This window comes from Jaculus jaculus, chromosome 15, assembly GCF_020740685.1.
Source record: "Jaculus jaculus isolate mJacJac1 chromosome 15, mJacJac1.mat.Y.cur, whole genome shotgun sequence".
NCBI lineage: Eukaryota > Metazoa > Chordata > Mammalia > Rodentia > Dipodidae > Jaculus > Jaculus jaculus.
The window spans coordinates 72,859,038-72,885,113 of record NC_059116.1 but is presented as its reverse complement, the minus strand read 5'-3'; the positions used below and the strand labels follow the sequence as shown (position 1 = coordinate 72,885,113).

Genomic DNA, 26,076 nt, shown 5'->3' with positions numbered 1-26,076 from the left:
ACATTTAGCTAGGCATCAGCAGATGTTACACCCCTAGGGCTCATGACTTCCCTGTCACAGGTTTTCAGTATCAGGGATGTATTCCCTCCCGTTGGGTGGGCCTCCCAGCCAATTAGAGAGCAGTTGGTTTCCCCTATAACAGACATGCCACTATTGCATCCATCAATATTTTGAAATGAAGGATGGAAGAGGACGAAAGGAATGAGACATCAAAGCAAAGCAAGGGGGCTGGAGAGATAGCTTAGTGGTCAAGCGCTTGCCTGTGAAGCCTAAGAACCCCAGTTCAAGGCTCAATTCCCCAAGACCCACATAAGCCAGATGCACAAGGTGACACATGTGTCTGGAGTTCATTTGCAGTGGCTGGAGGCCCTGGTGCGTCCATTCTCTCTCTCTCTCTCTCTCTCTCTCTCTCTCTGTTGCTCTCAAATAAGTAAATAAAAATAAAACTTAAAAACAAAGCAAGGGCTACTTAGAAAGAGAAGGGTTCTCAGTGGATCAGGGTGGGGCAAGCAGACAAAATAGGGTGGAACAGAAGCATGATCAGAGTACGGTGTGTTCCTGGACTAAAGTTCTCAATACAGGTGTACAGAAAAGAAGACCATCAGTGATGGAGGACAAGACTGACAAAGTATATGTGATTACGTTTCCTACTCAGTCCTCAGCTTGGAACATCTGGGAGGTGGGGCCCTGCGGGGAAGTTGTGTCCCCAAGGGCAGATGTTGGGCTGGAGTGGGCCATAGGTGTGTGTTCAGGGTCAGTGCACGCTGGCGGGACGGGATGGAGTGAGTTGGCTTCTCCTGCCCTGAAGCCTCTTGCAAGCCTAAAAGAAATCCTTTCCTCCTATAAGCTGCTTCTGGTCCAGTGTCTGTCTCCACAATGAGAAGGCAACTGCAACAATACTGTATCCTAATAACAAGAAGAAAAAGACACACATGAAAATGAAGATTTTTTTTTAGGGGTATAGTGATCTGAGAGACATGTGGGTACATCTGCAAAGTAATAGGTAAGTAAACAATTACATTTTATACCTCCCACTATGAAATGTCAAATTTGGTAGAATTCTTTGGCTTCTGGAAGCAGCTCTCTATGAACCATATACTGATGGCATCGATGGGTGCCAATCTGAGTGGAAGCACAGGGCAGGAAAGGGTTCTGAAGCAGGTTCGGGCGCCATGCCAGCTCGCGTCCACAAGGACCACGTAACCTCATGCGCTCTGTTATTCCAGGTCCCTAAGACGGTGATGATCCACATGGGGTGTCTGACAGGCACAGACGAGTGAGCTGCCACGCCCCTGCCCAGTGTGCAGGAGTAAGGCCACGGCATGTGTGCGCAGGGTGGTACACGCCCTTGGAGCAGCAGTTTTCGCCGTGATGTTGGGCCAGGCTAGAGGTGAAGCATGTGTCTTAGGAGACCCTGTAACTTGAAAGCTGGAGCTGCTCGACTCAGCTGGGTCTGGCAGAGCTCCCAAGTCAAAGCGTCTGCACTTGGGCTGGAGAGATGGCTTAGCAGTTAAGGCGCTTGCCTGCAAAGCAAAGGACCTAGGTTCTATTCCCCCAGGACCCACATAAGCTGAATGTGTAAAGTGGCACATGCGTCTGGAGTTTGCTTGCAGCAGCTGGATGCCCTGGTGCACCCATCCTCTCTCTGTCTCTCCCTCTGAAATAAATAAATTTTAGCTGGTGTGGTGGCACATGCCTTTAATCCCAGCACTCGGGAAGCAAAGGTAGGAGGATCACTGTGAGTTCGAGGCCACCCTGAGACTACATAGTTAATTTCAGGTCAGCCTGGACCAGAGTAAGACCCTACCTTGAAAAAAAAAATTAAATTAAATTAAATTAAATTTTAAAAAAAGTCTGCACTAGCAACAACCCAACATAAGTGCACACCCAGAATCCACCACCATCAGGGCCCACGGAGCACAAGCTTTGCGGTCAGGAAGACCCGTCTCCCTCTATGTCATTCATGTTACGCCAGCTCTCCCTCACCTTAGGACAGCGGCCACACAGAAGTTTCTTATGACCAGCTCATTGCGAGGACACAAAAGCCGAGCTTTGTTCATAAATGGGGAGGCTTGAGGTACAGATTAAGTAAAAGTGGACTTGAATTATGAAATGACCTCACTCTGTGTGGCTGTGAAAGAGGACTGAGGTCATAGCTTTGGGCAATATCTACGCTGATTTCTTCCTCTGTGTGATGGATGTAAAGTCCCAATGCCAGATACATGCCAGACAGAATGGATCTGGTGATGGGGCTTTTGAAGAGGTAATGTAAGGGCTGGAGAGATGGCTTAGTGCTGGAAGCACTTGCCTGTGAAGCCAAAGGACCAAGGTTTGATTCCCCAGGACCCACATAAGCCAGATGCACAAGTTGGCACATGCATTTGCAGTGGTGAAGATCCTGGCGTGCCCATTCTTTCTCTCCCTGTCTACCTCTTTCTCTCTCTCAGATAAATAAATTAATTAAATACTTTAAAAAAGAAGTAATGTAAACTGGGTATGGTGGCTTATGCCTTTAATCCTAGTACTCAGGAGGAAGAGGTAGGAGGATCACTGTGAGCTTGAGGCCAACCTGGGACTCCAGAGTGAGGTCCAGGTCAACATATGGAGTGAGACTCTACATTGGGGCGGGGGGAGGGGAGAGGTACTGTGTTATAATGGCTATATCCTGACCTGTTATGCCCAGTTCTTGGCACCCCCAGTGACCACCAAGGAGAACCAAACACATATGCAAGGGCAAGGAGCTATATTTTGGGCTTAAGCTCGGTCTCTTGACTTCACCAACGCAGTGGGTCCATACAAGAGCCCCGACTAGTGGGAGGGTAGGGTTTTATAGGGATTTGAACATAGAAGAAGGGGATGGGCACATGATTGGTTGATTTAAACAGTAACTGCAGTTGGACTCTTCTGGTTGGCTTAGGAATTTGGCGGGCAAAGTTGGCGGGCAGGGGCTAGGGGAATTGAACTTATCTATGACTACAGGAATGAATGGCGTAATCAGTTTCCAGTAAGTGTTAAGCCCACCCTTACCAGAAAATAAAAGCTTAGATATTGCCGAGAAACAGAAACTTGGGCCTACTGAGGACTCCGAAGCCTGTCATGGCGTCCATCTGGTTCCTGAGTTCCTCAGACGCACTGGGTGAATGGAACCAATGTGACAGAGGTGTGCTTAGAGAGCGAAGGCCATGTAAGAACGGACAGAAAGCAGCACTCTGTAAACCAGGGAGGGAGGTCTCACAGAAAGCCAAGCTCGCTAGCACCTTCATGCAGACTTCTCACCTCCAGAAATATAAAAACATCAAGTGCTTGTTGCTTAAGCCACTCAGTCTATGGTCTTGTGTTAACAGAAACCCAAGAGAAGGTGTGGGACTGTCCAAGAAGACCAAGGCGACTGCATTGGGTCCCTTCCATCCTACAAGGAGCAGCCATTTGTTTTGGTAAGAAGCAGACACATAAGGGCTGGAGAGATGGCTTAGCAGTTAAGGCACTTGCCTGTGAAGCCTGCAGACCCAGGCTCAGTTCCCTAGTGCTCATGTAAGCAAGCCAAATGCACAAGGTGGCTCATGCATCTGGAGTTTGTTTACAGTGGCAGGAGGCACTGGCATGCCCAATCTATCTGCCTTTTCCTCTGTCCCTCAAATAAGTAAATAAATAAATATTCAAAGAAGTAGACATATAATCTGGGTTTGTACTTTCCTGTCATGGTTTCTGACTTACTGGTGGCTCCTATCATGTTGCTTCAGCCAAAAGGACCTATTTTACCAGCAGATGTGTGGAAGAGGCAACAAGGTATGAAATCCCCTGGTAGTGTGACATACTATTCCACTCAGACAGTGTCATCCTAAGCAGAGGAATGGAATGGCCTTTTGCAGGCACAGCTAACGCACCAGCCCATGGAACGTACCCTGTGAGGATGGAGTTCAAGCCCCCATGATATGTGTACTTTTTTTTTGTTTTGTTTTTTTGAGGTAGTGTCTCACTCTAGCCCAGGCTGACCTGGAATTCACTATGGAGTCTCAGGGTGGCCTTGAACTCATGGCAATCCTCCTACCTCTGCCTCCCGAGTGCTGGGTTCAAAAGCATGTGCCACCATGTCTGGCACGATACGTGTACTTTAGACAAATGTCTTTTCTATGATGCTCGGGGGTTCTCAACAAGTAGACAACAGGGGTGGAGGCTAGAATTTTTCCACTAATCATTGCTCTAATGCCTACTTCTCTTGGTTTTGTTATGGGGTGCGGTGTAGCACAAGTTAAGACCATCCACTCATGGAATGTGGGGCAAATTTTTATTGGGTAAAAAAAGAAAAAGAAAAGTCTGGTATGCCACTCTGTGGCCTAGAGGTAATATCCGGGGGCAGTTGTTCAGAGTGTCAGCTTTTATTGTTAATAACCACATGATATTAGAAAAAAAAAAGGATAGGAGTTAAGCCCTAAATCACAATTTACATATGAAAGTTACAGCCATAGAAGTAAAAAAAAAAAAAAAGGAACTTGTAAACAGATCTGTTGGTCAGTCACAGGAAGCACATCCTGGGGGGCGGGGGGGGGGGGTACAGGTAGGTAACAATGCAGCCCCGGAAACGCTATTCATCCCAGCAGAGCCTCCTGTTTGTCCACCATCAGCAGAGCCTCTTACAAGGAAGTGACTTCTATATTTCTCTAGGCTAGGTATAAAGAAACGTAGAGAAATATAACATTTTGTTCTCTTTACAGTGTTTAGGTCTAATTTCCAAAACGGGCAATGTTCTAACAAGAGGATATAGTAGAAGCCCTGCTGGAATATTAGCTGTAGGTCTCAGCCAAGAGACAACAGCACATCACCAACCAGACAGAAGCCACGGACCCTGGGCAGAAGGTCTAGCTGCTGCGGTGGCAGGAGCAAGAAGCGTCTCACTGTGCAAGCCATCTGCTTGGGTGCCGCCTGGGCCTTTCTTGTTCCATGTTCATGGTGCTCTCACGGAGTCTGAAAGGACATGGAAACTAGAGGGTCAAGAACTCTTTTGGGGGGCTGGAGAGATGGCTTAGCAGTTACGTGCTTGCCTGTGAAGCCTAAGGGCCCCAGTTCGAGGCTCAATTCCCTAGGACCCACATTAGCCAGATGCACAAGGGGACACACTCTCTCACTCTGCCTCTTCCTCTCTCTGTCTGTCGCTGTCAAATAAATAAATAAAACAAAAAAATTTACAAAAAGAACTCTTTTTTGTTTGTTTGTTATTTTTTTTCAAGGCAGGGTCTCACTCTAGCCCAGGCTACTTTGAGGTAGCCTCGATCACACCGTGATCCTCCTATCTCTGCCTCCCCAGTGCTGGGATTAAAGGTGTGCACCACCACGTGTGGCTGGCTGTAGAACTCTTACACAGGAGGCCTAGCTCATGCCACCAGTTAAGCCACTGAGGCTGGAAGTTAGAGGATCTACAGTGGATAATAGAGGGAAAAGACAGTGTCAACTGGGGTCCATCTCCAGCAGCATGAGTAGAATTTACCTCCCAGCCTTCCGCTTTAATGGATGCCCTAAGAGAAGAGAACAGTTACCACCAGAAGAGCTGCTCCTTAAACTTAAACCAAGCAGTGAACTGTGGTGACTTGTACACACTGTTCAGGCCGTCTCAGATGTGAAGGAGCCTTCTTCACAACTGCCTCCTCTTCAGACAGCACATTGGCCTCACATTCCACCCTTTCCTGAGCACTCCTCATGGCAGTGGCCTCTCGATTTGGCAATTTAAAAGTCAAGCACAGGAGCTGGGTGTGGTGGCGCACACCTTTAATCCCAGCACCCGGGAAGCAGAGGTAGGAGGATCAGTGAGAGTTCGAGCCCACCCTGAGACTGCATAGTCAGCTTGGACAGGAGTGACACCCTACCTCGAAAAACCAAAACAAAAAAAGTCAAGCCCAGGTCTTCAGCACTCACTCAGATCAGCTGAGGCCTTTCTGACAGTGCGCTTCAACCCTGCTCCTCCCTTCCCCTCACTCCCATGCTTGGTATTCTAGGAGTTTCTGCACAAATCTGCTAGAGGCTTATCTCCATCCCCGGGTTGGCTTCCTAGGAAACCAAAGTTGTGACATATGGTCCTGCATATGGTTATGCATGGGAATATGCTTGTTTGGGGGAGATGTGTGCTAAAGTATTTTGGGGTTAAGTGTCATAAAGTTTGCAGTTTCTTTTCAAACTGTTCTGAGGAAAAAGTCTGCATAAGTATATGCAAAAATAGAGCAAGTGGCCTGGGGAGAGCGTTCAGTGCTCTACTGTTTGCTGTTCTAGCGTGAGGACCTAGTTTGGATCCCCAGAACCAATATTTATAAAAGTCAGGTGCAGCACTTCAAACCTAAGCAATGGGTAGGTGCCTGGGGTGTTCTGGACAGCTGGTCTAGCTAAACTGTTTAACTCCAGGTTGAGTGATTGTCATGGTTTGATTCAGGTGTTCCTCAAAAACTTAGGTGTTCTGAATGCTAGGTTCCCAGCTGATGGAGATTTGGGAATCAATGCCTCCTGGGGGCAGTGTATTGCTGGGGATGGTCTTATGGGTGTTATAGCCAGTTTCCCCTTGCCAATGTTTGGTACCCTCTTCTGCCACTGCTGCCCACCTGATGTTGGCCAGGAGGCGATGTCCAACCTCTGCTCATGCCATCATTTTCCCGTGACATCATGGAGCTTCCCTTCAAGCCTGTAAGCCAAAATAAACTTTTTTTTTTTTTTTTTTAACCACAAGCTGCTCATGGTCAGGTGATTTCTACCAGCCATGTGAACATTTCTGCAGTAAATTTGGTACCAGAAGTGGGGTTGCAGCTAGCCATTTGGCTGTATGGCTTTGACCTTTTGGAGCTGATGTTCAAAAGGAATGTGGAAGAATTTGAAATCTTGGCCTAAGAGAGGCCTTTCAGTGTTGTAAGTACAGCTTGATGGATGAGTTGAAATACCTGAATGCAGTAGGAACTATGGCCTCTGAGGTTTGGCTTGTGAGGGTGAGAAAGAGTTTTGCCTGGACTGGGCTAGAAACAGTTTGTGTGAGAGGCTTGCTGTTATACCCATGTCCTAAGAAGTTGTGCAGGGTTGCTTTGCATACAAACAGATTCATGTGAGCAGAGGGTTATGGCACAGAAAAAAATAAAATCTTTGGGCCCAAACTGCTGCCTGTTTAGCTGCAATTGTATGAGAGATCACATCCATCGACTTAGGCCAGCTGACCTGCATTGAGACAACAGGAAGAGTGCAGGCTCTTTTGCAGGGGCCTGCATGCTGAAGGAGCGTCCTGTTCATCAAAGTCTGCTTTATTCCCCCCTGGATTAATAAATTGGCACTCTACCTGGCATTGTAGAGTATAAGAAATGTAGGAAAGAGATAGTCATTGAGTTTGCAGCAGTCTTGTGTTTTGGAAATGGCCATGGGCAGTGTGAAGCAGGTTTGCTGGACGCCTTCATGGAGACTTGATGGAGCCATGATGGACTGAGGTTTGCAGTGGAGACCCAGTGGAGATGCCGGGACCATGAGATGGCTGCTAAGGTGAGCTTCTGGCCCCAGATGAAGTTTTCCAGGACTGTGAGTAGCCTAGTTGGAGGGGCAGAATTGGAACTCTGGAGACTTGAAGCTAGTTGGAATTATTGGATTTGGAGACCTGTCACTGACTAGAGCTGTTGGGCTTGGAGCCATGGAGTTTGATGTTTGCTCTTCTTATGCCTTGTATCGGTTGAACATTTCTTTGCTATGCCCAATGCCATCTTTTGAAGTGTGAATATGTACTCTCTGCCATTATGTTTATTTATTTTTGTATTATAGCTCAGTTAAAAGATCTAGGACTATGGGAATGTTTGAACATCATTAGGAGTGATAGAAACTATAGGGTTTTTTTTAAACAAATAAATTAATTTTTTTAAATTTATTGACAACTTCCAAAATTGTAAATAATACCCCATGGTAATTCCCTCCCTTCCCCCACTTTCCCCTTTGAAACTCTACTCTCCATATACCCTCCCCCTCTCAATCAGTCTGTCTTTTATTTTGATGTCATGATCTTTTCTTCCTATTATGATGGTCTTGTGTAGGTAGTGTCAGGCACTGTGAGGTGATGGATATCCAGGCCTTTTTGTGTCTGGAGAAACATGTTGGAAGGAGTCCTACCCTTCCTTTGGCTCTTACATTCTTTCTGCCACATCTTCCACAATGGATGCTGAGCCTTGGAAGTTATGACAGAAATTGCAGGGCTGAGCATTCCTGTCACTTCTGTCACAGCACCATGATGCCTTTTGAGTCATCCCAAGATCACTGCCATCTGAAAAGAGAAGGTTCTTTACCAAAAGTGAGAGTAGCATTAACATATGGGCATGAACATTAAGAGAAGTGCAGTTTGATAAGCATAGTATATACATTTATCCAGACGTTACACCCCTAGGGCTCATGACTATCCCTGTTTTAGGTTTTCAGTATCAGGGATGTATTCCCTCCCATGGAGAGGGCCTCTAATCCAATTAGAGGGCAGTTGGTTTCCACCATGACAGATGTGCCACTATTGCACCTGTTGGCTCATTTGGCCTGGCTGGCCAAATATAAGGCTTGCAGTGTCCACTGTTGAGTATCTTCACTGGTGATTTCTCTTTCTCCCACTGAACTACATGCAGAATTGCTTTTTCCAGCTTTCTGTTAGCTGGTCTACATGGAGGAGGTTATCAGCTCAGTTCCAACAGGATTTCTCAGTGGTCTTGCAGCCCAAGTATGTGGAGTCTTCAGCAATAGGGTCTTAGAAACTATGGGGATTTTTAAAGTTGGATGAATGCATTGCATTTTAAATCACATATGCTTATCAGTTTATGGGGGCCAGAGCAGAATGTGGTGGTTTGATTCAGGTGTCCCCAAAAAACTTAGGTGTCCTCAATGCTAGGTTCCCAGCTGATGGAGATTTTGGAATTAATGCCTCCTGGAGGCAGTGTACTGTTGGGGGCAGGCTTATGGGTATTACAGCCAGTATTACTTTGTAGTGTTTGGCATACTCTCCTGTCACTGTTAGCCATCTGATGTTGGCCAGGGGGTGATGTCTATCGTTTTCCCCCTGCCATCATGGAGCTTCCCCTCAAGTCTGTAAGCCAAAATGAATTATTTTTCACAAGCTGATCATGGTAAGGTGATTTCTGCCAGCAATGCAAACCTGACTGCACCAGTGACAGACTATTACTCAAAATCTAAGTTGGCTAGGTATGGTTGCACATTCCTTTAATCCTAGCACTTGGGAGATAGAGGTAAGAGGATCGCTGTGAGGTTAAGGCCTGACTGGGACTACAGAGTGAGCTCCAGATCAGCCTGGGCTAGAGTGAGACCCTACCTTGAAAAAAAAAAATAAAAAGAGCTAAGTTGGACAGCAACAGAAGAAGACACACAATGTCAACCTCTGGGTTCCACACACGCACATACACAGCATATACACACACCAACCTACAATCACACATACATGCATGCATACCACACAAGACATATGCACATGCAAAATATATATATTTAAAAAGTACAGAAAGTGCTAACAATTAGTGAGTCCAGATTGAATTTATCTTTTTCTGCGGGTTTGAAATTTTCTAGCTCCAAACAGGCAAACAAAAACAAAAACAAAGTATAAAACCCAAGGTACAGCTGGTGTGGTGGTGCACACCTTCAGTCTCAGTACTCGGGAGGCAGAGGTGGGAGGATCATCGTGAAATAATTGGAGTCCACCCTGAGATTCCATGGTACATAGTGAATTCCAGGTCAGCCTGAGCTGGAGAAAGTCCCTACCTCAGAAAAACAAACCAACCAACCTAAGGTACAAAAGTTTTTCTTTTCTTTTCTTTCTTTCTTTTTTTCTTTTTTTTTTTTTTTTGAGGTAGGGTCTCACCCAGCTCAGGCTGACCTGGAATTCACTACGGAGTCTCAGGGTGGCCTTGAACTCACGGTGATCCTCCTACCTCTGCTTCCTGAGTGCTGGGATTAAAGGTGTGCACCATCATGCCCGGCTTCCAGGTACAAGAGTTTCAAAACAGGAAATGTTCAAATAGCCATAAAATGATTAATTAGTGGTGAATATTTTCAAATATTTGTAAAAATGGTTAATTAGCTGGGCATGGTGGCGCATGCTTTAATCCCAGCACTCAGGAAGCAGAGGTAGGAGGACTGCTGTGAGTTCAAGGCCACCCTGAGACTACTTAGTAAATTCTAGGTTACCCTGGACTAGAGCAAGATCTACCTTGAATATCAAAAACAAACAAACAAAAGGCTAACTAAGGGTAGGATTGAACAGTGTCCCATAGATTTAGCACTAAAAATGCTAAATTGAGTCTGGTGTGGTGGCCCATGCCTTTAATCCCAACACTCGGGGAAGCAGAGGTAGGAGGATCACCGTGAGTTCAAAGCCACCCTGAGACTACAGAGTGAATTACAGGTCAGCCTGGTCTACAAAGACTGGATAAACAAACCAAAGAAAACAAAAGATGGTATAATTGGCCAGGTGTGGTGGCACACGCCTTTCATCTCAGCACTCGGGACGCAGAGTCAGGAGGAGCACTATGAGTTTGAGGACAGTCTGAGAGGACATGCTGAATTCCAGGTCAGCCTGTGCTAGAGCAAGACCCTACCTTGATAAAACAAACAAATAAACAAAAAAGCTGGGCATGGTGGTGCATGTCCTTAATCCAGCACTTGGGAGGCAGGGGTAGGACTGCCGTGAGTTCGAGCTACCCTGAGACTACATAGTGAATTCTAGGTCAGCATTAGTCCCTAGCTCAGAAAACAAAACAAAGAAAAGTGCTACAATCTTGGGGACACGGATGTCTGTCCCTAATGATATTTGGGACAAAAGTGTAAACGGAGTAAATACTACAGGCATAATGCTACCTAGTTCCTTCAACATAGCTTGTACTTCAGCTGAAATAACATATTTTCTGCTTTATTGAATTTTCAAGACTTAAAAAACTGATTAGCATGTTCACCGGTCCTGTAGGAGTAGAAAGCTACTCAGAAGCAATTTACTGCCAGGGCCATAGTTCAATGCTAAGTATGCGGTGATGAGCAGAGGCAATATTCCAGAAATGGTGGTCAGCCTTACAACCTGGCTACTCTCCGGCTGAATGTAGCCAAGCTATATTTTAATTAGCCAATGAACCCTCGGGATTAGTTTGGCATGTAAATTTAAACTTTTCAATTGTGTTCCTAATAGGCTGGGTCTGGTGGCACACACCTGCAGTCCTGGCTTTTGGGAAGGCTGAAAGGGTCACTTGAGCCTAGGAATTGAGATAGGTCTAGTCAAGACAGCAAAAACTCAACATAAGAAAATAAAAATAGTATTTTAGGGCTGGGGAGACAACTCAGTGTTTAAAAGGCATTTGCCTGGGTTCCATTCCTTAGTACCCCTGTAAAGCCACACACAGTAGGTAACCTATGCATCTAGCGTGTAGCAGCAAGAGGCCCTGGTGGACCCCTGCACACTGCCTTTTTCTTTGTGTCTCACTGGTAAATGAATAAAAGTATTTTAAACTTTATTTGTTTGAGAGCGAGAGACGGGCAGAAAGAGAGAGGGAGAGAGGGGGGAAGGGGGAGCAGGGGGCGGGAGAGAATGGGCGTGCTAGGGCCTGCAGCCACTGCAAACGAACTCCAGATGCATGTGCCATCTTGTGCATCTGAATGATGTGGGTCCTGGGGAATTGAACCGAGGTCCTTTGGCTTTGCAGGCAAATGCCTTAAAGTATTTAAAAAAATCAAATATTTCACACCATTTAAAAGCAAACCATAACAACATCCCAATAACTGGCATCTTGCAAACAATCGGGCAGTACTTGGCTTAGAGCAGAGGAAAGGATGGGAGGCAGGCCTCCGTTCTCAGAAAACCTTTCCTGGGGATGTAAAGTACCGTTTGAAAATCAGGTTTCCAGTGCTCAGGACCGGTCATAGTGGCTTGCACTGTCCAATCAGCAAACGGGAACTTAAGATTTTTTTTTTTTTTTTTTTGGCTTTTCCAGGTAGGGTCTCACTCTAGTCTAGGCTGACCTGGAATTGTTTGTCGTCTCAGGGTGGCCTCGAACTCACGGCGAGCCTCCTACTTCTGCCTCCCGAGTGCTGGGATTAAAGGCGTGCGCCACCACGCGCGGCTGTGAATTTAAGACTTTTGTTTTGTGTCTAGAAAGCTGATTAAAACGTTATAGCTGTTTGGAACCCCCACGAGCGGCTCGGTTGCTCAGCAGCTCGATGGCGCTTTCCGGAGCCGCGGAGTCTCTCGGCAGCTGGGGTCAGCCTGCAGCTCACGGTCCTCCAGCCTTCCGAGCTTGCGTTTCCATCCAGCCGTACGGCGGGAACACTCCGGTCTCACATTACTTACTTCAATCTATTTTATTCTGGCAGAGGCAAGGCGGAACGGACGCGCGTTTGGGGAAGCGGCTTAAGTTGCCATGTCCCAAACGGAAGGCTGACATCATTCATGATATTCACGTTTGCATTAAAGCGTCTGGCCGGCGCGTCCTCGTCATAAATCACCTCCGTCCGCGGCGCCCGGGCACCCCTGGCTCCTCCCGCGGCGGGCAGAGCACGGGCCCGCGCCCCGCGCCCCGCGCCCCGCGCCCCGCGCCCCGCGCCCCGCGCCCCGCGCCCCGCGCCCCGCGCCCCGCGCCCCGCGCCCCGCGCCCCGCGCCCCGCGCCCCGCGCCCCGGCTCCCGCGGCCCCCGGCACCTGCGCTCAGCCGCCGCGTTTCCGGCCAGCCTCCCAGGCCCGAGCGTCGATAGCGAGCGCATCGCTTCCGCTCCCACGGGGCGGGGCTCCCCATCGTCGCCCTCGGCTTTCGTCTCGCGCTGCCTCGCCCCGGCGGCCGTCCAGCGGGAGGCGGAGCGAGCCCAAGATGGCGGCTCTCAGGCTGGCGCGCTCCGTGCTGCCGACGCTTTGAGGCGGTCGCCGGGGGTCTGTGTGGACGGGGGACGACCTCCCCGCCTCGGGGGCCCTCCCCCGCCGGACAATGAGTCGGGGGCCGCGCTGAGGGCGGGCGGCGGGGCCGGAGCGGAGCGGCGGCGCGGGCGGCGGAGGCGTGCAGCCCAGCGGGATGTGCGAGAGTTACTCGCGGTCGTTGTTGAGGGTCTCGGTGGCGCAGATCTGCCAGGCGCTGGGCTGGGACTCGGTGCAGCTGAGCGCCTGCCACCTCCTCACCGACGTGCTGCAGCGCTACCTGCAGCAGCTGGCCCGCGGCTGCCATCGCTACTCGGAGCTCTGTGAGTACCGGCGCTGCCCGCGGGACGCCCGCCCCGAGCCCGCCACCGGCGACACCCGCCCGGCCACCGCCGCCGCGGCGTGGCCTCGCTGCCCGGACCGCCGCTGCCCGGCCGGGCTCCCCCTCCTCCTCCCCGTCCTCCTCCCGCACGCTCGCTCGCTCGCTCGCTCTCCCCCTCGCCCGCCCGCCGGGCGCTCCTCCGCTAACTTCCCGCCTGCAGCCTGCAGCCGGCTCCGCGCCCCGGGCTCGCTCGCTCGCATTGTCTCACGATCGCCGCGGCCACGGCCACGGCCACCTCCCCCCCGCCCATCACCGGCATGCTCCACGCCCGCCTCACCTGGCTCCCTTTCCTCCCTCGCTCGCCAACTACTACAACTACTTGTGTCCCGGGCGCTCCGTCTACCGGCCGGCGCGTCGCGAGCGGGCTGCTGCCCGGCCTCGAGCCCCCTGCCCGCGCCCAGGCTGCCTGACAGCTCTGCTGGGCGCCCGGGACCCCGCCGCGGCGCCCGGCCCCGCGCCTTTCGCGCACGCCCGCCCCGCTCTGAGCGGCTCCCCCGAGGCCGGCTCTGGTCGGTTCTCGCCGATCGATTGGCACCCAGCTCCCTCCCGCCCCCCGCAGTGACCCACCGGCTTCCTCGGCCCCGGTTTTGTCATGTCAGTGGTCTCCAAAGTGCACTGGAAGGGAGGAGGTCATAGGTACAATTGCAAGGTTCCCCCGGGCAGTCTGGGCCGCAGGCTTAGTGGTACTTTAAAGGAATCCTCACCAGTGTGTATGGCCAGCGGTAGAAAGTAACTTGGAATGATTGACTGGAAGCATGCTTATGTGTAAGTGCGTTGTGGCTTGTCACCGACTTAGACGTCATCACAGGGTCTGGGGGCATGGAGTAGCGGTTTAAAGGTGCTTGTTTGCAATGCCTCCCCGCCAGCATTCAGGTCCCAGCACCCACGTTAAAGCGCGATGCAAAAAGTGGCGCACGTATCTGGAGTTTGTTGCGGTGGCTGGAGACCCTGGTGCACACCCCCCCCCCCCCCCCGCCACTAAGTATCAGCCTATGACTTTGAAGGTAGTTTACTGGAGAGCTAGAGGAAAATGAAGCGCTTCTTAGACAATTTTGTCCTGTTAAGTTGGTTCCTAGATTTAAAAATTGAGATTTGCTATATTTCTTAAGACTCCAAATTCCATGCCATTTTCTGTAGTGCGGCCAGAACAACCTGACCACAACACAAATCTAATCTTGGCCCTGACAAATCTCATCCTGCCAGTCTTCTTACAGATACCTCGGTTGCGTTCCATTGGTTACAGCTGAGGACTCGAAACTCTTCGCAGCACACGGCGCCCTTTGTGCGCTAGTGCTTCTCTTATCTTCTGCCACCCTGCCATAGTAATCTGCGGCCATGCTGAGCCACCTGCCTATGCCAGCCCATCCAAAGCTGCCCGGTCCTCCGTGCCTGCTGTCACTGAGTGTCCTTCTCCCTCTGGTTCACCAGCAGTACTACTAATAGTCTGAGATACACTTATCACTTGCTCTAGGGAATGAGTGTTATCTGCTGTCATAATCCTCCGTGTATTTCTGCCATGTTATTGTCTGCATTTGTCTCTCTCCTTCCTCAGGAAACAACATGATTACATCTATATTCTGCCTAAGTACCTACTACTAACCAATGGTGCCAGTGAACATCCAGAATATAGTTGTATTCTATAACCTACTGGGGCCAAAATACAATAAGTGCTGGGGAAATAGTTGTTGACTACATGAATGAACTGATAATCAGTGACAAAATAGTCACTATTGACTTTACGTGGTGAGGTCCTAAAATGCCCCCTTTTTTTGTTTTGTTTTTTCAAGGTAGGGTCTCCCGCTAGCCCAGGGGGTCCTGGAATTCACTATGTAGTCTCAGGGTGGCCTTGAACTTATAGCCATTCTCCTACCTCTGTCTCCTGAGTGCTGAGATTAAAGGCGTGCACCATCGTGCCCTGCTACAATGGCCTCCCCTTTTTAATGTTCTCTATTCCATTGCTACTTGTGGAAACTCTGAAGTGGTGTTCATTCATCGTCAGCGTGAAAACATGCCTCAGCAGAATATTCTGCCATTGCTTTTCCTTCACCTTCCTGGGGTCCTTGGGTAGATGGCTGTTATGGACAGGACAGATAGTATTTTGCTACATAGTTTACTGAATACAGATGTCTACTTTGTTAGTCAGAGTCTCCCTTGTATAGATTACCTTTTGTGCCTAGCGTCCATGCGTTTTGGCATTCCAAAGTTGGGAAAGGATCTTTGTAGTGCTTTAATGTGAACCTTATTTCTAATTTCTTATTTTTAGTGAGAATACAATTCTTGGGTTCATTATTCCCCATTCTGTTTTGATAACTTGTTAGAAATGTTAATTTAGGTGCACTTATTAAGACAGACATGTTTAGATTCTTTTTCCTTGTTTAGTTTGTGTATTTGTTGGTAGACACATGTATTCACAGATGCAGAGGTCAACATTGAGGGTCATCTTCAACTCCACCCTAATATTCATTCATTTATTTGCACATATGTGGGTGGTTGTGTGCCAGCAACCCCTGCCACTGCAAACTGTTACCTGTCTAGGGAATTGAACTCAGGCTAACAAGCTTTGCAAGCAAGCGCTGTAAACTGCTGCTCCATTTCCCCAGCCTCTCCATCTTACTTGCTGAGTCAGGGTCTCACATTGAACCTACAGCTCACCGATTCAGCTAGCACAGCTGGCCAGCAAGCCCGAGGATTCTGCTAACCTCCAGGCCTCCAGTGCTTCAAGGTTGGGATGATGACTTTCACCTGTGCTGGAGGTCCTGAGTCCGTCCTCTGACTCACATTGCAAGCACTTTCCCAGCAGGCCGTCTCCCCGCCCTAGATTTTCTTTCCCGTATCATGCTTATTTTCAAACTGAGCTCTGGAACTTCAGGCTACTACTGTGCACTCTTGTGTTTTTACCCTATAAATTTTTGCATCATTTTAAAAAACTTTCTTACTTAAAAATTTTTAAAAAATAATTTGCAAGCAGAGAGAGACAGACAGACAGAAAGAATAGGCACACCAGAGCGTTCAGCCACTGCAAACAGATTCCAAATGCATAGGCGTCTTTTGCGTCTGTCTCTACGTGGGTACTAGGAGATCAAACTCAGGTCATTAGGATTTGCAGGAACACACCTTAACTGCTAAGCCGTCTCTCCAGCCCCCTTATGTTACTTGCCACCTCCCCTCAAGGTAGGCTCTCACTGTAGCCCAGGCTGACCTGGAACTCACTAAGTAGTCTCAGGCTGACCTTGAGCTCAGAGTGATCCTCCAGCCTTGGCCTCCCAAGTGCTGGGATTAAAGGTGTGCACCACCATGCCTAGTTTTATTGCTTTTTTAAAAAATATTTTTGTTTATTTAATTGAGAAAGAGAAATAGGCAGGGAAAGAGAGAGAGAGAGAAAATATATGGGTGTGCCAGGGCCTGCAGCTGCTGCAAACAAACTCCAGATGCACTCTTGTGCATCTGACTTACATGGGTCCTGTGGAATCAAACCTGGGTACTTTGGCTTTGCAGGCAAGCACCTTAACCTCTAAGCTGTCTCTCCAGGCCTTTTACAATTATTTATTTGCAAGCAGAAAGAGATAGAAGAGAGGCAGACAGAGAGAATGGGCATTCTAGGGCCTCTAGCCACTGCAAACGGACTCCAGATTCATGCACCTCTTCATGCATCTGACTGTTATGTGGGTATTGGGAATTGAACTTGGGTCATTAGGTTTTGCAGGCCAGTGCCTTAACTGCTACCCCCTACCTCTGTCTACCTAGTGGTAGGATTAAAGGCGTGTGCAACCACACCCAGAAAAATATTTTCTTTATTTATAATCAAACCTGGGTCCTTTGGCTTTGCAGACAATTGCCTTAACTGACTGGTAAGCCATTGCTCCAGCCCATTTCATTACTTTAAAAAAAATTTTTTTATTTATTTGCAATCAGAGTGAGAGAAAATGGGTGCTTTGCATCTTTTTGACAAGCATTTATTGAGAGCTACTTATGAACTAAGTCTTGTGTTGGTGTTGGGAAGCAAAATGCATCTCCGTCTGCCAGGACATCATGATATCCACAGAAACAATGACGTGTGGTTTTTTCTCAGATTAACGCAGGAACTAGAAGCTTCTCACTTTCTTTAAAAATTTTTTTTGTTGTTCATTTTTATTTATTTATTTGAGAGCGACAGACAGAGAGAGAAAGAGGGGGAGAGAGAATGGGCACGCCAGGGCCTCCAGCCACTGCAAACAGACTCCAGATGCATGCGTCCTCTTGTGCATCTGGCTAACGTGGGTCCTGGGGAATTGAGCCTTGAACTGTGGTCCTTAGGCTTTACAAGCGTTTAACCACTAAGCCATCTCTCCGTCCCTAGAAGCTTCTCTTAATTCAGCAAATAATGATTTTTTTTTAATTTTATTTATTTATTTATTTATTTGAGAGCGACAGACACAGAGAGAAAGACAGATAGAGGGAGAGAGAGAATGGGCGCGCCAGGGCTTCCAGCCTCTGCAAACGAACTCCAGACGCGTGCGCCCCCTTGTGCATCTGGCTAACGTGGGACCTGGGGAACCGAGCCTCGAACCGGGGTCTTTAGGCTTCACAGGCAAGCGCTTAACCGCTAAGCCATCTCTCCAGCCCAAATAATGATTTTTAAAAGACTTCCCCAGATGGCTTCGTATTCGGAGCCTAACTTGTGGTTGTGTGTGAAGCACGTGTACAGGGTGCCTCACGCAGCTGCTGGGTCTTTGAGGCTGACACTTGGAGACTGGCGCTGGAGCTCGAGTGTCTCCAGACGCGAGTGAGGGAAGCTAAGGAGAGCGACTTTGGGCTGGAGAGTCCAGGATAGGGTTACTTCAAATAGAGGTGAGGTGTGAGTTGAGTAATGGGTTTTAATATGGTAGAATTCTACATTAGACAGTACATAAAATAAGATGCTCATGTGAAAGCAGCACAATACACTGTTGAAAATGACCAACTTGACATGTGTAGCTCAATCATTTAAGGATATTCGAGGAAAATATTCAACAGAAGGAAACCATGTTATGGAGGGACTTAAGGCTTTGCAATTAGAAGCCAGGAGCGGTGGCTAAGGCAAGAGGATCACAGAGAGTTTGAGACCAGACTGAGCTTCATAGCGAGCCCCTGTCCCAACAAAATCACAAAAGCCTTTGTAGGAGCGGGGTGTGGTGACGCAGGTCTTTAATTCCCAACTTCAGCCCTCAGCGATGGAGGTAGGCAGAATCATTGTGAGTCTGACGGCATTCTGGAGCTACAGAATGGGTGCCAGGTCAGCCTGGGCTAAAAAGTAAAGAATTTTACTCATAACCCATAACCTCATGGTGAATAACCCCACTGAGGACGGCCCTCATAGAAAGAATACAGATTTAGAAAAAACTTTTGAAATTATAACAAGAAAAAGAAGAGGGCGAGCATCAAAAAACCTTGGATTGAGCATGTAGAAAAAGTTAACATGGCTGTATTTTTTACATTTTTTTAAAAGTTTTAATTTTTTTATTGACAACTTCCATAATTGTAAACAATATCCCATGGTAATTCTCTTCTTCCCTACACTTTCCCTTTGAAACTCCACTCTCCATCATACCCCTCCCCCTCTGAATCAGTCTCTCTTTTACTTTGATGTCATGATCTTTTCCTCCTGTTATGATGGTCATGTGTAGGTAGTGTCAGGCACTGTGAGGTCATGGATGTCCAGGCCATTCTGTGTCTGGGGGAGCACGTTGTAAGGAGTCCTACCCTACATTCTTTCCGCCATCTCTAATGCAGTGGACCCTGAGCCTTGGAAGGTGTAAAAGAGTTGTTTCAGTGCTGAGCACTCCTCTGTCACTTCTTCTCAGCACTATGGTGCCTTCTGAGTCATCTCAAGATCACTGCTATCTTAAAAGAGAAGGTTCTCTAAACAAAAGTGAGTAGCTGTAATATATAGGTATGAACATTAAGAGAAGTGCTTACTGGACAGTTTGTTGAGCATAGTATACACATTTAGCCAGACACCAGCATATTTTATACTCCTAGGGCTCATGACTACCCCTCTTGTAGGTTTTCAGTATCAGGGATGTATTCCCTTCCATGGAGCAGGCCTCCATTCAAATTAGAGGGTGGTTGGTTTTCCCTATAACAGACATGCTACTATTGTACCTATTGGCTCATTTGGCCTGGCTGGCCCAATATAAGGCTTGTAGTGTCTACTGTTGAGTATCTTTACTGTTGATTACTCTCTCCCATTAAACTGCATGCAGCATAGCTTTTTCCAGCTTTCTGTTAGCTGGTCTACATGGGGGAGGTTTTCAGCTCAGCTCCAGCAGGATTTCTAAGTGGCCTTGCAGTCTTAAGTATGTGGAATCTTCAGCAATAGTCTTACCATCTATTCCTGGTGAGAAACCAAGGGCCTCGGCAATGGCCTGTAATGTTTTGGGGGTATCAGGGACCTCCATGGTTAACAGTCACTGGAAGGTATCCCATCTCTGGCACTGGAAATTTTCTAGTAACAATCTATGCCTTCTGAGTGGTCCATTGTCCAAAAATGTAGGTTTCCATGTGACTTATTTATATCCTCTTAGATTTTGATTAGCCCTCCCTCCACCTTTCCTTTACTCAGTCTCTTCCCCTGACCTCTCTTAGGCCTTTTCACCCCCATTAATCTGTTGTTCTACTTATATATATGGAATACCATCCTATTAAGTCCCGCCTCTCCCATTTTATTCCCTAATAATCTCCTTTCTAGCTTACTGGCCTCTGCTACTGAGTTTTGTTCCTACTCGCACAGAAATCCGATCATTTGTAGGTAGGATCCACATATGAGAGAAAACATGTGACATTTGGCCTTCTGGGCTTTGGTTACCTCACTTAATCTAATGCTTTCCAGATCCATCCATTTTCCTGCAAATTTCATAGCTTCATTTTTCTTCGCCACTGAGTAGAACTCCATTGTGTTTGTGTGCCACATCTTCATTATCCACACATCAGTTGAGGGACATCTAGGCTGGTTCCATTTCCCAGCTATTGTGAATAGAGCAGCAGTAAACATGATTGAGCACGTACCTCTAAGGTAGAGACACAAGTCCTTAGGGTATATGCCTAGGAATATAGCTGGGTCATATGGTAGATCAATGTTTAGCTGTTTTAGGAACCTCCACACTGATTTCCACAATGGCTGGACCAGATTGCATTCCCATCAACAGTGTAGAAGGGTTCCTCTTTTTCTGCATCCCCGCCAACATTTATGGTCATTTGTTTTCATGATGGTAACCAATCTGACGGGAGTCAGATGGAATCTCACTGTAGGTTTAATCTGCATTTCCCTCATGACTAGGGGGGATGTAGAACATTTTTTTAGATGTTTATATTCCATCTGTATTTATTCTTTAAATTTTTTTTGTTTATTTTTATTTATTTGAGAGTGGCAGATAAGAGAATGGGCACGCCAGGGCCTCCAGCCACTGCAAACGAACTCCAGATGCATGTGCCATCTTGTGCATCTGGCTTACATGGGTCCTGGGGAATTGAGCCTCAAACCAGGGTCCTTAGGCTTCACAGGCAAGCACTTAACCGCTAAGCCATCTCTCTAGCCCTGTATTTCTTTTTGAGAACTATTTAGTTCCATAGCCCAATTTTAATTGGGTTGTTTGATTTCTTACTATTTAATTTTTTGAGTTCTTTGTATATCCTAGATATTAATCCTCTGTCAGAAGTATAGTTGGCAAAGATTTTCTTCCATTCTGTAGGTTGTCTCTTTGCTCTATTCACATTGTCCTTTGCTGTACAAAAGCTTTGTAATTTCATGAGGTCCCAGCAGTTGATCAGTGGTTTTATTTCCTGAGCAATTGGGGTTATATTCAGAAAGTCTTTACCAAGACCAATATGTTGAAGGTGCCCCTACTTTTTCCTCTAGCAGTTTCAGAGTTTCAGGGCTGATGTTAAGATCCTTGATCCATTGGGACTTAATTCTCGTGCATGGAGAGAGAGAAGAATCTATTTTCAGCCCTCTACAGATACATATCCAGTTTTTCCAGCACCATTTGCTGAAGAGGCTGTCTTTTCTCCAATGAGTACTATATTAAATAAAAGTGGGGACACTTAGCTGGGTATGCTGGCGCATACCTTTAGTCCCAGCACTTGGGAGGCAGAGGTAGGAGGATCACCATTGAGTTTAAGGCCACCCTGAGACTACATAGTGAGTTCCAGGTCAGCCTGAACTAAAGTGAGACCCTACCTTGAAATCCGGAAAAAAAAAAAAAAAAGAAAAAGTGGGGACAGTGGACACCATTGTCTTGTTCCTGATTTTAGTGGAAAAACTTCCAGTTTTTCCCCATTTAGTATTATGTTGGCTGTAGGCTTGTCATAAATAACCTTTATTATGTTGAGGTATGTTCCTTCTATTCCCAGTGTCTGTAGGACTTTTATTATGAAGAGATGTTGGATTTTGTCACATGCTCTTTCTGCATCTAATGAGATGATCATGTGATTTTTGTCCTTCAGTCCATTTATATGATGTATTACACTTAACGAGTTGTGTATGTTGAACCATCCCTGCATCTCTGGAATAAAGCCTACTCTGTCGGGATGTATTTTTTACATTTATTTAACATATTGTGTATTAGTCATATTCTCATGAAGTTATTCTTCTGAGGCCCCTCCTCAGTGGGGCTACAGTATTCACTGGTGGGTCATGAATATACTAGTTGGTCTCTGGTGGGGGCAGTTCCTGAGGGTACTCCTTACCTGGTGGCTCTTAACATTCTTTCCGCCCCTCCTCCACAATGTTGGAGGTCTAATCTCTACTTTAGTGTTGAGCTCTCAGCAGCCTCTGGTTTGCTGCTGTGATGAGTTTTGCGACGCCTCAGCATCTGCTGCTGTCTGCCTGGAGGAGGCTCTCAGGCTTGCCCCATGACGTGACGTCTGCTGGGCCCTGGCAGATGAGGTGGAGATGGCTGCTCTCATGCAGGCAGTCAGCTTTTTTTCCTTGTTGTACTGATGGGTCTTGGGTCTCCCTGGTGTTTGCTAAGATGTTCTTTTTTTTTCTTCAAATTTTTATTAACAACTTCCATGATCATAAAAAATATTCCATGGTAATGCCCTCCCTCTCCCCACTTTCTCCTTTGAAACTCCATTCTCCATCATATTCCCTCCCCATCTCAATCAGTCTCTCTTTTGATGTCATATCTTTTCTTCCTCCTATGATGGTGTTGGGTAGGTCCCGTCGGGCACTGTGAGCTCATGGATGTCCAGGCCATTTTGTGTTGGGGGGAGCACATTGTAATGAGTCCTACCCTTCCTTTGGCTCTTACATTCTTCCTGCTACCTCTTCTGCATTAGACCCTGAGCCTTGGAAGGTGTGATACAGATATTACAGTACTGAGCACTCCAGTCACTTCTTTCCAGTGCTATGATGCTTTCTGAGTCATCCCAAGGTCACTGCCATTTGAAAAGAAGATTCTCTACCAAAAGTGAGAGTATTATTAATATATAGGTAGGAACATTAAGAGAAGTGCTTACTGGGCAGTTTGATAATCATAGTATACATGTTTAGCCAGACAGCAGCAGATGTTAGATCCCTAGGTCTCATGACTACTCCTGTTTTAAGTTTTCAGTATCAGGGATGTATTCCCTCCCATGGAGCAGGCCTCCAGTCCAATTAGTTGGTTTCCACCATGACAGACATACTACTATTGTACACATTGGCTCATTTTGCCCGGCCTCCCAAATCTAAGGCTCGCCATGTCCACTGTTGAGTATCTTCACTGGCTATTTCTCTTTCTCCCACTGAACTGCATGCAGAATGGCTTCTTCCAGCTTTCTGTCATCTTGTCTACATGGAGGAGGTTATCAGCTCAGTTCCAGCAGGAATTTTCATTGGTCTTGCAGCCCAACTATGTGGAGTCTTCAGCAATAGTGTTTTAAGAGATGGTTGTTTTTTATACTGAGAGTAATAAATAGTTGAAATGCATACCTATGTTCTGGGAAAGAGTTAGTATTTTTTACCTTTTTTTCTCTCTGAATCTGGGACTTGCCCTTCTGTGATTTGGTTAGTTACTGACCAGCAAGGTCTAGAGACCTTCCTGTCCCTGCCCCCTTGTGCTGGGGTTACAGACATGTGGGGTTATATCCAGCTTAAAAAAAAAAAAAAAAACCTTTAAAATATATTTTACTTATTAGAGTCAGGGGGAGGTAGGAGGCTGATAGAGAAATAGAATGGGTACACCAGGGCCTCCAGCCACAGCAAAAACTCATGTACCCCCTTCTGCATTATCTGGCTTTATGTGGGTCCTGGGGAATTGAGCCTGGGTCCTTTGGCTATGCTGGCAACCATGCTGACGTCTAAGCCATCTCTCCAGCCCATGTTTAGGTTTTTATGTGGGAACTGGAGATTAGACTCAGGTCCTCTGCCTGCACAGTACGTGCTCTTACAGGCTGAGCCGTCTCCCTAGCCCTGTTCACCTTTGTTTGTGTTTGAAGTTAGTGAGTCTCTTGTTCCCTGGTATTACAGCTTCTGCCATTTTGAACTTCGGATCTTTTTTTTTTTTTTTTTGGTTTTCTGGCCTAGGCTGACCTGGAATTAACTATGCAGTCTCCAGGTGGCCTCGAACTCATGGTGATCTGCCTATCTCTGCCTTCTGAGTGCTGGGATCAAAGGTGTGTGTTACCACACCTGGCTTGAACTACTAATCTTTGACCATATATTATAATCTTCTCATGACTGGCATAGCTGTAATGTGTTTTATTTTATTATTATTATTATTTTCGGTTTTTCGAGGTAGGGTCTCACTCTAGCTCAGGCTGACCTGGAATTTACTATGTAGTCTCACGGTCGCCTTGCTCAGTGATCCTCCTACATCGGCCTCCCAAGTGTTGAGATTAAAGATGTGTGCCATCACATCTGGCTTGACTATATATTCTTTAAGACTATTTTTGAAACTGTCACTTTTTAGCACATGATGACCTTGAGTTTGCTGTCCTTTTGCCTTAGTCTCCCAAGGCCTTGGATTAACAGGCATGTGCCACCATGCCTAGTAGCATCCTTCCAGATCTTTCTGGATCAGTGCCAGCACATGTGTATCTTCTTGCCAAAATTTGATTCTTTTTCATTTTACAGTGTGATTTACATAGATACACTGTGTTAACAAGACTCTGTACTGCTGTTACAAATATCCGAGGACCAGTCAAAAGAGGACAGGTCTGTTCAGCTCGTGGGTTTTCAGTCGTCGTCAGCTTGCCCAGTGCGACGCTGTGCTGAGGCAGAGTCCTGGCGGCAGCGCCCAGAGCAGCGCAGAGTTGCTCACCTCACGAAGTCCCCACTCCGAGCTAGTGGTGTGAGAGGCTAGGGACAAAAATAACTGCAGAGCCATGCCCTCAGTGTCCACCTCTCGGCAATGCCAGCAGAGTATGAACACATCAAGAAAGGCGTCCACTGGTGAAGGCCGAGCCCTTTTCCAGCCACCTCTCAGTGACTGGACCCACCAGCTAGGTTACAGCTCATCTGCCACCAGTAACACACGTACTGAGTGTGAAGTGACCACAGACCAAAACCCTTTATGTCTGCCAGTGGCGGCACACTCCTGGAGCCCCAGCCCCGCGTCTGGGGAGCTGAGGTAAGAGGATCAGGAGCTCTTGCCAGCCTGGCCTGCTACACTGTCTCAACAAAATAGTAAAAGTAAAACGAAGCAAAATCCCTTAGGTTATTTTGAAATTGAGAACTGGAATTTAAAAAAATATTTTATTTTTATTATTTGACAGAGAAAGAGGGGAGAGAAAAAGAGACAATATATGTGCCAGGGCCTCCAGCCACTGCAGTTGAATTCCAGATGCGTGCGCCCCCTTGTGCATCTGGCTAACATGGGTCCTAGGGAATCAAACCTGGGGGTCCTTTGGCTTTGCAGGCAAACACCTTAACGGTTAAGCCATCCCTCTAGCCCATTTAAAAAAATATATTTTTATTGGGAATTGGAATTTCCATAGAAGTTTCAAAAGTATTTTTAAAAGGCCTTTAAGATAGGCATAGGTAAAAGTTGCTTCTGTAGCTGGGCATGGTGGCGCACGCCTTTAATCCCAGCATTTGCGAGGCAGAGGTAGGAGGATTGCTCTGAGTTCCAGGCTACCCTGAGACTACATAGTGATTTCCAGGTCAGCCTGGGCTTGAGTGAAAAACAAAAATCAAACAACAACAAAATCCTGTAAAGAAAATCTCACTAGGGCTGGAGAGATGGCTTAGCGGTTAAGCGCTTGCCTGTGAAGCCTAAGGACCCCGGTTCGAGGCTCAGTTCCCCAGGTCCCACGTTAGCCAGATGCACAAGGGGGCGCACGCGTCTGGAGTTCGTTTGCAGAGGCTGTAAGCCCTGGCGTGCCCATTCTCTCTCTCTCCCTCTGTCTGTCTTTCTCTCTGTGTCTGTCGCTCTCAAATAAATAAATAATTAAAAAAAAAAAAAGAAAAGAAAATCTCACTATATTTTACTTTTTATGTTTTAGTATCTTCTAATTACATTTGAAAGTTGATGTTTAAATTACCTTCACAATCTAAATCCTTCTTTGTAAATTCTTGGATTAAAAAAATGGCTTGGTGGTATTCAGCAGTTTATTGAATGCCCACCGTGTGTTAGCTGTTGTTATAAGTTCCAGGTATGTGTTAGTAATAACAGGAAAATGGAGTGGATACTTAGTCAGCATGGCGGGAGTTTGAAGAGTGTTCATTAGACATTTACGTTGTCCAGCCTCTGTTCTGGATGCTTTGGATCACCTGCACATTATTTTTCATTTATGGAAGGGTGTGTGTGTGTATATGTGTGTATGTGTGTGTGTGTGTGAGAGAGAGAGAGAGAGAGAGAGAGAGAGAGAGAGAGAGG

At 47.1% G+C, this 26,076-nt stretch overlaps 1 protein-coding gene across 1 annotated transcript in view; it reads left to right on the top strand.

Annotated features, from left to right (window-relative positions):
• Positions 1-13,021: 13,021 nt before the first annotated feature.
• The window catches only part of Taf3 (TATA-box binding protein associated factor 3), a 196,708-nt gene continuing 183,653 nt past the window's right edge, over positions 13,022-26,076 (top strand). The window contains exon 1 of the mRNA XM_045135241.1: positions 13,022-13,199. Coding sequence (XP_044991176.1) covers positions 13,034-13,199 — 166 coding nt within the window. The 5' untranslated portion in view covers positions 13,022-13,033. The remainder of the gene's footprint in view (positions 13,200-26,076) is intronic.